Source organism: Octopus sinensis, unplaced genomic scaffold (genome assembly GCF_006345805.1).
Source record: "Octopus sinensis unplaced genomic scaffold, ASM634580v1 Contig10384, whole genome shotgun sequence".
Lineage (NCBI taxonomy): Eukaryota > Metazoa > Mollusca > Cephalopoda > Octopoda > Octopodidae > Octopus > Octopus sinensis.
The window spans coordinates 257,958-269,777 of NW_021832124.1; the positions used below are offsets into that span (position 1 = coordinate 257,958).

General features: G+C 39.0%; 2 protein-coding genes across 2 annotated transcripts; one reads left to right on the forward strand and one right to left on the reverse strand.

Annotated features, from left to right (window-relative positions):
• Positions 1-207: 207 nt before the first annotated feature.
• On the reverse strand, positions 208-1,371 carry LOC115228393 (tropinone reductase 2-like). Its single transcript, XM_036498924.1, has 3 exons — positions 1,223-1,371; positions 551-799; positions 208-519 (listed from the first exon to the last, which is right to left on the reverse strand). The coding sequence occupies exons 1-3, from the start codon at positions 1,369-1,371 to the stop codon at positions 276-278; spliced, it is 642 nt and encodes a 213-aa protein (XP_036354817.1). The 3' UTR covers positions 208-275.
• An 8,639-nt stretch (positions 1,372-10,010) lies between these two features.
• LOC115228394 lies at positions 10,011-10,583 on the forward strand. The gene has a single exon (XM_029798986.1). It carries the CDS (start codon positions 10,011-10,013, stop codon positions 10,581-10,583), a length of 573 nt encoding a protein of 190 aa, XP_029654846.1.
• The last annotated feature ends 1,237 nt before the right edge of the window (positions 10,584-11,820 follow it).

An 11,820-nucleotide genomic window follows, 5' to 3' on the forward strand; every position in this document is an offset into this window, starting at 1 on the left:
TAATGAGCTCTGCTGGGTACTTGGAAATTAATAATTTATCAACACCCATAGAAATCGAGATACTCAATTTTCTCCACGTTGTCCTCTTCCACGTTCATTTGAACAATCTTTGGAGGTGGTTTTGATTTGATACCAAAAAGAACTTTCTTCATCACTAACTGAGTGTATGTATTCTTTTATTTATTAAATTAATATAAACAGGTTTAACATATCAATTAAGAAAAACTTAAATATTTGAAGAAATGCCAATATGTTAGTAGAAAAGAAAGAGTGACTTATCGAGGACACACAGCATGTTTACCCCCATCCACATGCAGCAATTCTCCGGTGATGAACCCGCTCTTGTTTTTGTCGGCCAAGAAGAGAACTGCCTCCGCTACTTCCTCGGGCAGTCCGTTTCTACGAAGAGGGTGGACTTGTCTCCCACGTTCGAGGAACTGTGAATATGACTGAGGTTGTACTTGCTGGTAGGCCTCCTCCTCAATGCCCGAAGACCTGTGGAGTTGTGTGAGGATGATCCCCGGACTAAAGAGTAATGAGGAAGACCGACTTGACAGAGTTGACCCTGATTTGGCGGGGACCCAACTCTATGGAGTGAGTGGGGAATCTACCGAGGGAAGCACACTTGGTGAGTTGGTCGAGGGCACTTTTGGAGATGCAGTAGGAGAGGACATTGGGGAACTGGAGAGTAGGGAGAGGACTTACAGCTCGAGTGCCAGTTATGCTGGACACATTGACAATACTCCCTTCAGTCTCAGCCAGGAAGGGAGTGGCCAACTGGATTAAGTAGAGTGGGGCACTTTATTAGTGTGTGCAATCAAACCGCAAATTAATATCCAGCATTCGATCGAATTTGTCCATGCAAATATTCTCCACATTGTCATTCCCGATTATCCCTGCGTTGTTGACCTGGGACCATTCAGGGGTGACCTTACCAGCACATCCAGTCGCCCAAAGTGCTGCCGACATTGCTCCACCATTGACTTTAGTTGAGTCAGGTCAGAACAGTCCGTGGGAACCACCAAGTGCTGGGTCTAAGGCACGAGGACTACATTCGAGGGCTGAGCACACTTGTCTCGCACTTTCTTCAGGAGGAGTTCATTTCGGGAAGCCAGACAGAGGTTGATTCCATGTTTTGCGAAGAGGATGGCGGTGGCCTCCCCAATTCCAGAACTGGCGCCTGGAAGACAAGAGTGATTGCACTACCTGTTATTATTGCTACTTTTCCCGACATTGACATGCAACAATTTGAGATTTTATTAATTCATTTTCAAATATTATCAGTTTATTAATAACGGTAGACAACAATTGATTGTCATATTGTGGCAGGTCCTCGCCAAGGACAACCGGCAATGGTCTCTGGGCATCCATGTGGATATGGGATTTATAAAATGTCCATTAAAAGTCAAGTGGATATTTAAAATATAATTAAAATAAGTAAATCTGGGCAATTAATTGTGTTAAGTGGGATGAATTTCAAGGAACTGTCGGACAAACTGTAAGCAGAGGAGGTAACCCTGCAGCAAGTCGATGGTGACGATGAACGCCATCCAGAGTAAAGTGCGAGACGTGACCTCCTACGAGGAGTTTGGTCCAACAACTCAGGACATGCAGGCAATCGTCGACTTGATGGCCCAGTCCGAAGCCAACTTCAACGACGTGTGCCACATTCTCTGGAAGCGACTGTTCGAAGACATCGACAATGACTGGGTGAGAGTGTACAAGGTTGCCCTCCACAATCAACACAGAGCCTCAAACTCCTCCATTTCATTATCATTCGGGGGGACAGTCGGTTCATTGCTCGTGCCAGACGACAGACTTCGTCCCTTCGACTCAACCTCATTCACTACACCTGTCTGGACAGGGATGGGCGTGACCAGGGAATTAATGGTCTCCTCCTCTCCCACATCCCCAGTCCGCAGTAAAGTGTGCGACATCCTCGACCTCCTGGCAGACGATGCCACTCTCCGATCAGAGAGACTCAAATCACGAGAAATCCAGTCCAAGATTGGGAAGACAGTCGTGTTGTGTAGTGTCCCCACTCTTGTCCCTAGCCGGAGAACGTCCTCTCGACACGTCCTCGAAGGGGTTTCTTTCCTCCGTCGTGACCTCCTTTCGAACAAGGATGACCCCCAATTCCTGGTTGGTGTGTGTTCACCACTCAGGGACGGGTCCTATGACGACTACACATACCAGGGATACTCCGATCATTCTCCCGAATCTGAAAAAGTGGAGTCTCCCCCTATGGATGTGCCTTCGGAGGCGGGGATTGAGGATTTGATTGGATTGGACGATGTGTGTGTGGCGGACAACACTCAACCCCACAATCTTTTTGAAGACGAGTTTGGGGACTTTGTTGGTTGTGAGACCAGTCCGGATTGGGGAGATACCACTGTCACGAGCACTCCCCTTTCTCCTCCCAAGACTGTTGATCCCTTTGCTGATATTCTTGACCTACTCAAGCCAAACTAACACTTTATTCATATTTAATCCATATTTTTTATTTAATCTGTGGTTCGTGCACCTATTTGATATCATAAATGAATTATCAGTATTTGCACAAATTCTTTAAATGAAGTACAATGCGCACGTTTGAGGAAGCAAATAATCTTTCATTCAAACATAGCCTCTATGTTACATGCCGGAACAGGTCCCATTTTCCACAATAGATTGTTCTGCAAAGTTATATCCATTACCAAGGTAATTATAACAAATAAACAGCTTGAGACTACCATATGCTACTCAAAAGATAGCAGAGTTTATTGAAAAAATGTGTTCACCAACAAAAAGAACATGCTTGAAGGATTAACTGTGAATGAAATCTTTGAACACAAGTATTGTTACACAAATAGTGTGCTTTGATGGTGGCATTGATGATGGCAAATCTTTATAATGTAGACAAGAAAAGAATTGTTTTATCATCATACTAGTTTTCTATTAAGCTATACATCAACCAATTCTTCCTGGAAAGCAAAGTCAACTACTTTTGAGAAGATTACACGCGTCGTTGAAAACAGTCAGTAATTATGACCTGTAAGTTTCGTGGAGCAAAAGTGGGCGCAATCCATTTTGTTAGGCATTATTAAGGAATTGAAGATTGAGAACAACAGTAGAGAAAAGTCTCGTGTATGGCACATATAATTGATAAAATAATTTGACAAGTTAGTTTAACCTCAATTTGTCATTTGAAAAGGAAGTCGTAAAATTCATTTCCTAATGAAAATGAATGACGTAGTGTTTTTATAATCGACTTATAATTAAAAGCAGAGAACATTGGAGAAAAAACGAACAAAGGCACCAGTAGAAGATATAAAAAGCATTTATTGAAATAAATAGAACAAGTATTATATATAGCAAATACAGTTCAAATACTGCTCACTTGCGCATGGCCATAATCCAATCTTCCGGCAAGTTGGTCATGTCATTTCCAATGTGCATTACATGCCCCACTTCGGTGGGTCCCTCAATAATTATCTCCTCCTGATTATCCCTTCTGAGCTTCTTGAGCCAAAGAAAGAACTTTTTCCACAATGAAATCTTTTCCACCTTTACATTCATTGTGAGTTAGAATACAGAATACACTCAAATTATTGAAATTAATCCAATTTTATTTCTTTTTATTTGTCAAACATTAAAAATAAAACAATTAATTAAACTCATAAATACCATTACCAATGTCCCCAGAGCTATGGAAATTGAGTTTTCGATAACTTTAATTAGAAATAAGTGAATAGAATGACTGACAGACGAATTCAGCTGTCTCTGCGAATGATTCTTTCATGAAGAATTGATTAAGACAGCTGCTGCACTGACAATTCCATTTAATTAGTGTTCTATTCCAATTACTGCAACGCATGGACTATCCCATTCTAAGTAGTCCCTCACATAATCCATAGTTTGGCTTGGGATACTCACATTTGGGCTCCTTCTACTCCTCGCCCTCATTCTGTACCTGTTCTGGTAAGCAGAATATTTGCAGTTAATAACCAGCAAGAGTCCTCCAAAAGAAAAGGAAGGTGCAATAAAGTTGGCTGAAAAGAAGGAATCCGAGCTGCCAAAACTGGAAGACACGCCCTCAGTAATCTACACAATTGCGGGGAAGGCCAAAGTAGTGAATGTGGTTGAATGAATAGCTGGAAAACAGTGAGGTGACAAACCCCCTGTTCTCGGGACAATGACCAAACAAAGGACAGTTGTGTTTATTTCTTTATAATCGAGTCATCATCGGATAGGATAGTCATGGTAGACCCCACAACAGCTCGGATGTGAGCAGAGAGAGTGTCCTGAGTAGCAAAGGCCGAGTCAGTGCAGTACATGTCGGCAAACATGCGAGTGAGTGCATCCCTCAATCGAGTGGAGTATGAGTGGAGGGCAGACTCCCCACTGAACAATCCCCAGGCGAGGGAGGGAAGTACTTTTTCAGCAAAGGAGTACAACTGTCTTCTGAACTGCGTGGAATCCTGAGAATGACTGACAGACCTCCAACCTCTCCATCGGAGAGAAGTCGACGCCTAAGACCGATGAGGGACACGATGGTGGTCGACAGGGCCTACAGTACATCCTCAGGAATACCATTTCCTTGACATAACTCAGCAAAAAACGGGTGTTAATAACTTGGAGAAGGAGGGGAGGGGGGTCATTGGCGAAGTGGAGAAAGGAGAGGAGGAGATAATCAAACACCAAGTCGTACAACCCGAACTCGACCATCTACACTGAGAGCACGCAATACTCCCAACAACTCCATTTCTCGTCTGAGCGTGGAAGCTGTTGTGGAGCGGGCGTAATCAACCAACTGGTCATAGTCACTCTCCGCCTGCACATTCTGGAATGGCCAATGAAGGGTCACCAAACGAGTGATGACTGCCCTCCCTGCCGAGTACAGTTGGCCACAAAAGTCGACGTCCTCCGCGAGTTGCTAAGTGGGCAGGCAATGTATACTTCGAAGCATTTCCTGAGGCAATAGAGCCTGGCCAAGTAGACGGCGTCACTGTCCAACCCCACAGTGGCAGTCCACAGTCGGGCACACCGAATGGACTGGGGATTTCTTTGGTGGAGAATGAGAGCAGTGTGGCACAGGTCGTCCTCACATTGAATGGGCAGGGCCGAACAGAAGGAGGCGTCCTCGTCGACGGCAGTCTCGAAAGACCCCCAGTCACTGTGTTCGGGGGAGACCAGACACCTCAGTTGCTCCAGAATGGACGAGATCTTGCATATTTGGATGGAATACATCTCCAAGTTCGTCGTTCGTGAGGAAGGAAAAGACTCGTGACTTTTCTAGTTTAGAGAGTACTTGGCAGGTCATTTGATTGACTGGAATTGAAATGGGTGACTACTTGTTTTCTGTGTGTCCTCCATTTTGGTGTCGGGTGGCTCGTCTTTGCCAAAAGCCGAATCGATGCCATATTTACGGGAGGGTCTACTTCTGGCCAACTTCCATATGATGACTGAAAGTATTAAAAGAGAACCAATCCCGAGGCCGCCCACAAGTTTGATCATTCACAATCCCAAGTTTATTTAAATATATTTATAAATCTCAATCAATTTCGAGAAATTAAAAGATTAAATCCATGTTGGAGACCCGCCCACCAAAGACAACAACAATCATGAATTCTCTCATTCAAGTTTACTGAATCGTTTCTTTTAGGGTTATCAATTATTAATTAGCGTTGTTCCAGCGGGAAGGTCGCGAAGGATAGCCAGACCGATGCGCTGGCGAACCAGAGGCCCTGCACCTTCTCGGAGGTCCACAGTGCCAGAGAAGAGGAGGAAGAAGGGGAGGAGGTGCGTGGAGTGTCATTCAGCTGAAATTGTGGATGAATCTAACAAAGTGGGTGATCCCTCGTCAAGTGATGTGGCTTACTGCGAGCTAACTTTCACGCAACATATGAATGAAATATTGTCGACCGATGATTCCCTCGGACTGTGTACAAAAAAGATTCCTCTTTACAAATTAAACCTCAACTTATTGGAGTGTCTTAATCGTGTAATAGCTGAGTATATTAACGATAATTCACATAACTTATTTTCGACACGATTCTAACAATAGCCTATTCTGGAGAACTGTGCTATGCAAATAATACAATTTGAATTTAACCAAAAGTTACTGTATTTTACTAGAAGTTACCAAAGTCATCTATCCGAAGTGGACCCCGCCAACATAATTAACGTTGCCTCTCACGATAGCAACGGAGATCAACTGGAGAAGCCACTGTGCTATTAAATATTGATTATGAAAAATTATGAAGTCTAATTGGAATATTAATATGAATGGAAAAATCGAAAGTGGAGAAAAGGGTAGAACATATTAAAAGTTCTTTGCAAAATCACTTATTAATGAAAAAAAACCACCTGTTTGCCGTGCATTAACCCTTTTTGGATACAAAAAAACTCTCGCGAAATAGAAAGAATAACCTCCTTAATTAATGGCAGAATTATGGTGATTAAAAAGTGGTTATCTACGCACGTGAAGAGAAAAGGCTTCCGACTAGATAGTCAAAAATTCAAAAATCTGACCTTAATCGGAGACCTTTTATCAAAGAATTAAAGAGGCAAGACTGAAAACCTTATTAAAGTGGATTGCGAAGACTGTGGAACAGATTGGGAGGATATGTGGCGAGAAAAACAGTTGAGTGATTAGACTGTGGAGATTGAGAAAAGAATGATTGGGGTAAAAGGCGTAACAGTCCAAGTCTTTAAAACTTTAATTGTAAGCAATTTTTTACAAAAACTTTAGAATTTCTATCAATCGAATTTATTCTTAATTTTTAAAGGACTCTGTACATTCAAAACACATTTAAATTGATTTCTAAATTATTCTTTGCAATTCTGATTAAAAAAATTGGCTATTTTTAGACCAATATTAATTACATAACATTACATAATATTTATTTAATCCGATTAAATTGGAGGGAGTTAAATTGAATTTTATATATTTTAGTGGAACACTATAAATAAGCGGATACCATCAAATCTAGTTTCTTCAAAGATAACACTGCTCCTCAAACTTCCCTATACATCTCCCAAAAATTTTATTCTTTGATAAATCTAAGAAATACATTTTAAGGCAACACTACACCCGTTATATTTATTTATAACATGACAAATTTCTTACTTTTTGAATAACTTGTATTTATTTTCACATTACAAAAGATGCATTCATTTGGAGCATAAGTCAGATTGTAAACTATTGATTACTATCAATACTGTACATAATTAAAATAATATTTACGATATTTTGCAAAATAAATTATTAATTTACAGTGATCAATATGCTAAAATCATATATAAGGAGCTACGACGTAGAAAGTATTAAATTAAGAGCAGATTTAATATGGACTCAGACAATTTGTTAGAATTATCACATAATAATGAATTATCAATCGACAGCTTATTAAATGAAAATACTTTTGCTTTTCCTAATATGGACATGTTTGTTAGAAAACCAGGTAGACCCAAATCATTATATAAATCCGACGATCCAAACAGTCGTGCAAAGTAGTTTTTTAGATACTTTATTGCTTAGTATTGAAAAAAGGAGAAAACATGCAGAGCATGAAAAACAAAGACGAAAAAAAGAAAATGAAGACATTGAAAAACTAAAGGAGCTGATGAATATCACATCTAAACCCAAAAATGAAGGCTTATCACAAATAGGCGTAGAACTTGAATGCTACAAACAAACACTTATGGAAGAAATAATGCATTTTTTCACGAAAACAGAAAATAAAATAGAGAATCTTAAAAAGGATGCGTACTGAACATACAGTGGGTTAAATTAGTTTTTAGACACTTGTATATTTTTGATAAAATTTTCTTTTCTTGTATATTTTTGATAAAATGTCGTCCACATTAAGTTTAGCTGCTTACTAAGATTTTATGACTATTTGTTTAAAGTGTTAAATTTTTCTTTAAACAAAGGATTTTCGTCCTTATGTCTCTGGAAATTCACTCACTGGACCTCCCCAGCAGATATCGACAAGTCTGCTACCTCTGAAAGCTTTGTGTGACTCTGTCAACTTCTCGAATCCTGGTGAATGGATGACTCAGCTCTTCGGGCTCGTCAAAGATCGTTTTAAGCGGATGCCTAGAGGAGGATGGCATTTGACTGTGGATTACTTCAATCTGAAGTTTGGGAAGAAGTTGCTTCATTTAGAAATAATGCTTCAGTAAGGACTAATTGACATTGAGCCACACGTGTTTCAAGCCATTGATACCGAAGTTCGAAGGATTCTATCTAATTTACATGTTCATCTGAAACCTGCAAATAAAGAAAGATTATATATAAGCAGATCTAACTTTGGAAGAGGACTTAATTCAATTGTCCATAAAAGTATAGTTCAATACCTTTTGAAGAAAGAATGCCTACTCCGAAAGTCCCTGCTCAATATATTAATCATCTGGTTATCGATTTGATTAACAGGGTTTTGATCCAATATATACATCAGATAATCCTCCAAAATCGATTAATGACATCTCTACTTTGATATATTCCTCACAATGTACTTATCATCGAATACAAAGGAAAAATTTTCCCCATCAAACTGGGTGGACAAGATGAAAAGGAAGATTGAGTCTTTAAATGGAAATGAGTCTATCATTACAAAGTTTTTTACTTCTACAGTAAAGAGAAGAAGAAAGAAATTGTTCTTTTAACTATAAAGAAATTGTTCTTTTAACGGATATTCTTTGTTCTTTTAACTATAAAAAATTGAAAAGAGGTGAATTTGAAAGAATTTCGACAGCAATAAATGATAAAATTAAAATTCTCAATAAGAAGGTGAATATTTCTTTTATAAGATAACAGAAACTGTTGTGCGAACAGATCACATGATTACAAATTATTCTCTTCATTGGTAGACGTAAAAAAGCATTTGACTCAATCAATCACGAATTCCTGGCAGAGATTCTGAAAATTCCGGGCTTCCTGAATGGATAACAAAGTTTATAATGGTCTCCCTCAAGTTAGGAAAGCAGCATCTAGGAATTGTTAACATAGAACGTGGAATACTCAAAGGAGATTCCCTGTCTCCTCAGTTGTTTATTTTGACTTTGGATCCGTTGAGCAGATTGTAATCAGCGAAATACCCAAATTTATCAATCAATACCGATCAAGAAAATTCAGTGTTTTTTTCTACAAATCATTTTTTGTTCATTGATGATTTGAAACTGCTCGCCAAAGATGAAGTCACACTCGGGTGTATGATGGAAGACGTGTATTTATTTTTTAAAGCTTCGGGTTTGGAAAAGAATTGTGAGAAGTCGCCAACAAATAGTTGCTTATTGAGAAAAGATGCCAAACTGCTGAATGGACTGGATAGTTACTGCTATTTGGGTGTATTGGAAAATAAGTTTAGTCAGGTTGTTAAAGAAGAAGTTTTGAAAAATTTACGGATTGAGGTTCAACAACGTATCGAAAGATTGTCGAAGACGAAACTAAATTCGGTGAATTTGTTTAAGGCAATTAATGAACATGCTTTATCGTAGTACAATTATTATATCGGCCTTCTGGATTTTGAACCGTCCGCTTTTGATGAAATTGACAAATTTGTCAGGAAGCTGTTAATGGATCTAAATATTCATATGAAACCAGCCTGTAAGGAGAAGCTATATTTGCCGAGGGATAAACTTGGAAGATGGGCTGCCTCGATTACCTTCAATATCAAGAAGAAAACACTTCACTCGAAGCTATTTGAATTCCTTGATGATAACAATTTTGATATTCAATCGTCTTCAACATTGCTTAAGAAAGGAAATATATCTCCTAAATCTGAAGCTATGTTTTCACTTCTTCAAGACAGGAATATTTTTTTCAGAGACCTAATTCAAAATGTCTACACTGTAAATCTTCCAATAAGACAGTTGATCACATGGCAGCTAGATGCAACAGGATGCTTAATTCGGATTATACAAGAAGACACAATGAAATTGTGAGATGTATCCATATGCACTTGTGCCGTAGATTGGGATTCAAAAAATCCAGAAGACTGAAAAATCACTCTGTCCAGAGTATTATGTGCAACACCTTGGCAGAAATACGAGTTGATACAACAATTCCAACAGAGTTGAAAATACAATATAACAAACCCCGCATTTTCATACACGACAAAAAAGAGAACCTAATATGGCTTATTGAAGTGGGTGTGACTTCAATGGATAACCTAAAGAGTGTGGAAGTAGAAAAATTGCACAAGTACAACATTTTAGCTAGTGAATTAGAATTGATTCAAAAGGCTAAGGTGAAGATTGTGCCAATTGTTATTACGTGGGATGGAATCGTCTCAACGTTCTACTGCAAGTACATGGAGCTCCTTGGGATTGAAGAGCGTGTTCGTTCTTACATCCAGACTGTAACGTTGGAGGCCACTCTGGAGAGCATGTTTGTCGAGTACAAACATGGCTTCAGTGAAATCCTGGACTCTGCAAATTCTGGGGACTGGCTGAAATATAATTTCTCTATTAAGATCAGCAAGTCCCTTAAGAGACCCAGAAACTGTACGTCCCAGGAGGAGATTGAGGATCATTGCGGGGAAGATCAAAATGGAATCATGGGGAACTCGGAAAGCAAACATTTGAGAGTCGTCTAATTATTAGTTTAATTGATAAAGTTATTCAAAAGTTTGGATAGAAAAAAAATTTTCTAATCTTTGGAAAAAAAATTAAATGAAAACAGGCATGTTAAAGAAAATGAAATTTTATTAAAAATATATAAGTGTCCCAAGACTAATTTGACCCACTGTATGTTCTGCATGCATACTCTTCAAGTCTATCATATTCCCTGTTTTCATTAAAAATGCTTGAACCTCGAAGACGTGGTGAGTTTTGTTTCCTGGATTACACACACGTCAATGTCGTGTTTGGAACAATTTTCTGTTCGTCCAATTCAACTGATGCCTCACCAAAGTACCGCGTGCTTCTCGAAACTCCATGGATGTTGCAAGCTTAAGAATAACTAAAAAATTTAGAAAATGTTATTAATAATATGATTTTAATTTAAAACTTGATAATTATAATATATTCAGTAAATTGGTTTTGTGTGACGTTGGATGCAGGGACATACGGGCTACTCAAATGTTTGAAATAATTTGAATAATACATAATTAGATAATTGATTTAAAAGCAGAATTATATAAGAAACAACTTATATATCAAAATAAAAAAAAGAAAGACATAAATGAATACCGTCCTTTCAGAATGAAGAAAGACTCCGAGGATATGAAGACAGATCCTTCACCACAGCCACAGCCAAATCCCGAATTGGACGACCAGTTGGCACTCGAAAAATCTCGGTGTCTATTTTTCTGTAATCTGCAGTCTTGCTCTCGAACGAAAGTCCAAGCTTTACGACTCTTTCAAGAATGATTCGCCGAGCGAGCAATCAAATCTGTATTTAGTCAACTTTGCTCACAAACGTCCTTCTTCGCCTACAAAAGAAGCAGTTCCTACCAAACCTGTCAACGAGGGCGTGTTTTATGAGTCAATTCTTGGAGATGGTAGAGTTGTTGTTTATTCTCAGAGATTAGAACTCACGGAACGTCGTACTTTAAATTGTCACAGGACGAGAAAGAGAGAAAAGCTCAAATCAAGCGATTTGATGACTTGGATAAAGAGGTGTAATAAATGATCCATTTTAGGCTGTCATAAAAAGGAGAGAAAATGAGAAAGTGCGGGCTGAGCGTCAAAGTGCGTTGGCCGCACGTCTGAATAAAGTGAAGCGTCGGAAAATTGCAGAAGAAGGTTTGGATCCTTCACTCTTTGGAGGAGGTTTGGTTGTCGGAGTAATTGTAGATGAGTCGTATGAGCAAGTGTTTGTTGCAGAGGAAG

Excerpts from the sequence above, each read along its gene's own strand:
- LOC115228394 (XM_029798986.1), top strand. The coding sequence starts at position 10,011 with ATGTGCAACACCTTGGCAGAAATACGAGTTGATACAACAATTCCAACA.
- LOC115228393 (XM_036498924.1), bottom strand. The coding sequence starts at position 1,371 with ATGGATGCCCAGAGACCATTGCCGGTTGTCCTTGGCGAGGACCTGCCA. Across the intron at positions 800-1,222 it reads GCATGTCAATGTCGGGAAAA|TGCCCCACTCTACTTAATCC; the intron begins GTAGCAATAATA and ends ACACTAATAAAG. Across the intron at positions 520-550 it reads ATCAGGGTCAACTCTGTCAA|GATCATCCTCACACAACTCC; the intron begins GTCGGTCTTCCT and ends CTTTAGTCCGGG.